At 60.5% G+C, this 3305-nt stretch overlaps 1 protein-coding gene across 1 annotated transcript; it reads right to left on the bottom strand.

Moving 5' to 3' along the window:
* Window positions 1–24: 24 nt before the first annotated feature.
* LOC104273742 (steroid 17-alpha-hydroxylase/17,20 lyase) lies at window positions 25–2873 on the bottom strand. Its single transcript, XM_009869156.1, has 7 exons — window positions 2687–2873; window positions 1821–2050; window positions 1506–1592; window positions 1189–1398; window positions 755–924; window positions 569–672; window positions 25–331 (listed from the first exon to the last, which is right to left on the bottom strand). The coding sequence occupies exons 1-7, from the start codon at window positions 2721–2723 to the stop codon at window positions 63–65; spliced, it is 1107 nt and encodes a 368-aa protein (XP_009867458.1). The 5' UTR covers window positions 2724–2873; the 3' UTR covers window positions 25–62.
* Between the last annotated feature and the right edge of the window lie 432 nt (window positions 2874–3305).

Genomic DNA, 3305 nt, shown 5'->3' with positions numbered 1-3305 from the left:
TAGCCGCTACAGTCCCACACTACCCCCTCCAGCCACTGCCTGGGATCCAAGGCCTGTCCCCATTACGAGGCCACTCGCCAGGCGTCCCGCAGCCTGGCCTTGACGCGAAACTTCTGCACCTGCAGCACAACACCAAACTTGCCCTCCAGCGACGGCAGGGGCTGGTCCTGGGGGCACTCAAGTGTGAACCTCTGCAGCACCCAGGCCAGGAAGAGGAAGAGCTCCATCTTGGCCAAGACCTCGCCCAGGCAGACGCGGATCCCAGCCCCAAAGGGCAGGTAGCTGGGTGAGGGTGAGTGGATGTGCTGGCCCTGCTCATCCAGGAAGCGGCCTGCAAGGGGAAGCAGCACCACTGGAGTCAGCCGGGATTGGTCCCCTCTGCTAGAGACCTGCCTTGAGTTCATCACGTGTGTCCCTCCCATGATCTGCAGGAGCAGGGACAGTGCAAATGCCCCAGCCAGGTAGGGAGCAGGATCCAACCTCCCACCACCAAGCCTCCCCTGGGCCCAGCCTCTCTTGCTGCCCCCTGCTGTCCCCTTTCTCCCGGGACGGTGAGCACCCAACCCACCAGGGTTGAACTCCTCGGGCTTGTCCCACTCCTTCTCGTCATGGTGCACAGACCAGAGGTTGATGATGACCCTGGCACCCTTGGGGATGGAGTATTCCCCGATGCTGCAAGGCGAACGCAGAGTGAGACGGTTGCTCCCTCCTGTGGTCTCTGCCCTTGTCCCGGCTGTGCCCTGAGGGGTCTCACCTGGTGTCAGCAAGAGACACGTGTGGGATGAGCAGGGGCGACACTGGCCGGATGCGCAGCACTTCACTGATGGTGGCCTCCAGGTAAGGGAGCAGTGGGCGGTCGCTGAGGTGTGGGTGACGTGCCAGACCAATCTTCTGGTCCATCTCCTCCTGGATCTTCCTCTGGACCTGGGAAGGGAGCAAGGGCTGGCGTGGGAGCCTGAGGAGGGGGGTGACCAGTGCACAGGGGCTCCCTGTGGCAGTGGGGTACACCCAGCATCACTAGCGTGTCCCTGCAGGTTGTGCAGGGCAGAAAAAAAATGCCCACACACTGATTCTCTTTGTTTACCAAGCCTGACATCTCTCTTGGCACCTGTATTCTCCAAAGACTCCCATGATGTCCCTGGTGCCAGAGGGGGCTCAGGCCCCCCTATTGCAGAGCACAGACCCTACCTCGGGGTAGTGGAGCAGGTAGACCACAGCCCATTTGAGCACAGTCGTGGTGGTCTCCACACCGGCCCCAAAGATGTCTCCCACTGTCATGAGGAGGTGGTCGTCAGTCAGCTCCAGCTCTGGTGTCGGAGGGCTGCTGTTCTTGGCACTGAGCCTCACTTGCAGGAGAGCATCCATGAGGTCCCTCACGGTGTCCCCACAGAAAGCTTCCTGCAGGGAACACGTGTGAGCTGGGCTGTCCTGGGCACAGTCTCCTCCACCCCACCTCCAGCAACATGAAGCTCCCAAGTATCTCCCTGTCCTGGCCCCACAGGCACCTTGTGTTCAGTGAACTTCTGCTGCAACAGCTGGTCCCGGACCTTGAGGCATCTCTTCAGCAGGGCCAGGTCCCTGTTGGGGAAGATCTGGGGAAGAAAAGCCTTGTTACAGCAAGGGGCTCCAGCTCAGCCCAGCCTCTGCAGGCTCCCAGGCAGTCACTCTATGCCCACCAAGGTACTGGCACTTGTGGGACACCAGGGCAGGGATGGTCCTATCCCTGGGGGGCTCAGGTAGCACCCTCCTGCAGGACACATCCTAGGTCCTTCCTCTCATTTGAGGTGAGAGAAACAGGCAGTCCCTGTGTCTCTGCTCACCTGGAGCCAGGGGAAGATGTCCACCAAGCTCTCCTTGGCCACGGTGTCCACGATACCCTGGCTGTATTCCAGCATAGCCTCGAACTCAGGGTCCCCGCGCCGATACGAGGAGTTGAAGCAGAGGGAGCAGACCACGTTGGTGACAGCCCGTGTGAGCTCAGGGGCCACGTCCAGGGCGATGTCCTGCGCAGCACTGAGCGTCTCGCACAGGGACGCAGCCTCCCGGCAGACTGAGGTGAAGGGGAGAGGCAGGGGAGGGGATGATGGTGAAGCTGAAGGGGTGGAGGGAGCAGCTGGGGGCTGGGAAGCAGGGTTCCCCATTTGTCAGGGTGTGCAGCCCCCCACCAGCCCTGAGTCCTGAGGGGCTGAGATGGACAGAAGGGACGATGCTGGGTGCTGGGCAGGAACAGAGGGGATGGAGACACACGGGGAATTCTCTGTGTGTAGTTTGATGCTCCTCCTGAGTGGAGCAGGGAGCCAGGGGGACTGGGAGCTCACTCCATGCCTCAGTTTCCTCAGCTGTAAATGATGGGAGCCAAAGGTCAGAGCGGAAAATGCACAGGGAGAGGTGTTGGTAAAGTACCAGAGATGGTGTCCCTGGCAGCAGGGAGGCTGGATTAAAATAATCTCTAAGGTCCCTTCCAGCTTAAGCCATTCTATGATTCTATGAGATGGAAGAAGATGCATAGAAGGACCTGAGCCCCTGCGAGGCAAACAGGGGATGCTGAGGGGTTTGGGCTGTGCCAGTGAGTCTCCTCCAGGTTCCCAGGGGATAAGGAAAAGGAGAAAGGAGAAGTCCAGCCTGGATCAAGTGCAGGAGGGAGACAGAGGCGGAGGGAGCCTGGGGGCTGGTAGAGGGCACTTACTGATCCTCTCAAGGGCAAGTGAGCCCTCCCCAAACATGGAGAGGGCAGCGTGCACCAGCTTGCGCTGGAACTTCCACAGGGGCCCATAGCTGGCGAAGGCGATGTCCTTGCCCCCCCGGGACAGCAGGTCTGTGGTCACCTGTGGGATAGGGAGCCCCAGGGTCACCCTGCTGCAGGACAGCTCCTCAGGAGCCGTGTGTCAGAAGGGGGTCATGCTGGGGGTCCAGATGATCATCTCATCCCAGGGAAGGTGCAGAGGGCAGGTAGTTAGTGCTGGGGAGCAAAGCTGAGGCCGTGAGCTTTGCTTTCCCCTCACTGAGGACTGATAGAGAGGTCTGGGGGTAAATGCCAGGGTTAAGGACTGGGGTGCCTAGGAAACTTCGGGGATGCAGGGAGCCTGGCAGTACCCAAACCCACATCCCCATGCCCTGACATGCAGCCAGCCTCTGGGAAGAACGGCCATCCTCGGGATGGAGGATGAACAAGATTTGCCTTGGGGAACAGGGCAGAGAGAGGTTGCCCCTGCTGTTCCAGGCAGGATGAGGAGAGGAGACAGACCCTGCCTGGGAGCATCCCCCACCTCACCCCATGCCGCAGTGGAAGGGGGTTCCCTGAAACC

This window comes from Apaloderma vittatum, unplaced genomic scaffold (assembly GCF_000703405.1).
Source record: "Apaloderma vittatum isolate BGI_N311 unplaced genomic scaffold, ASM70340v1 scaffold10245, whole genome shotgun sequence".
Lineage (NCBI taxonomy): Eukaryota > Metazoa > Chordata > Aves > Trogoniformes > Trogonidae > Apaloderma > Apaloderma vittatum.
This window is presented reverse-complemented; position numbering and strand designations above follow the sequence as displayed.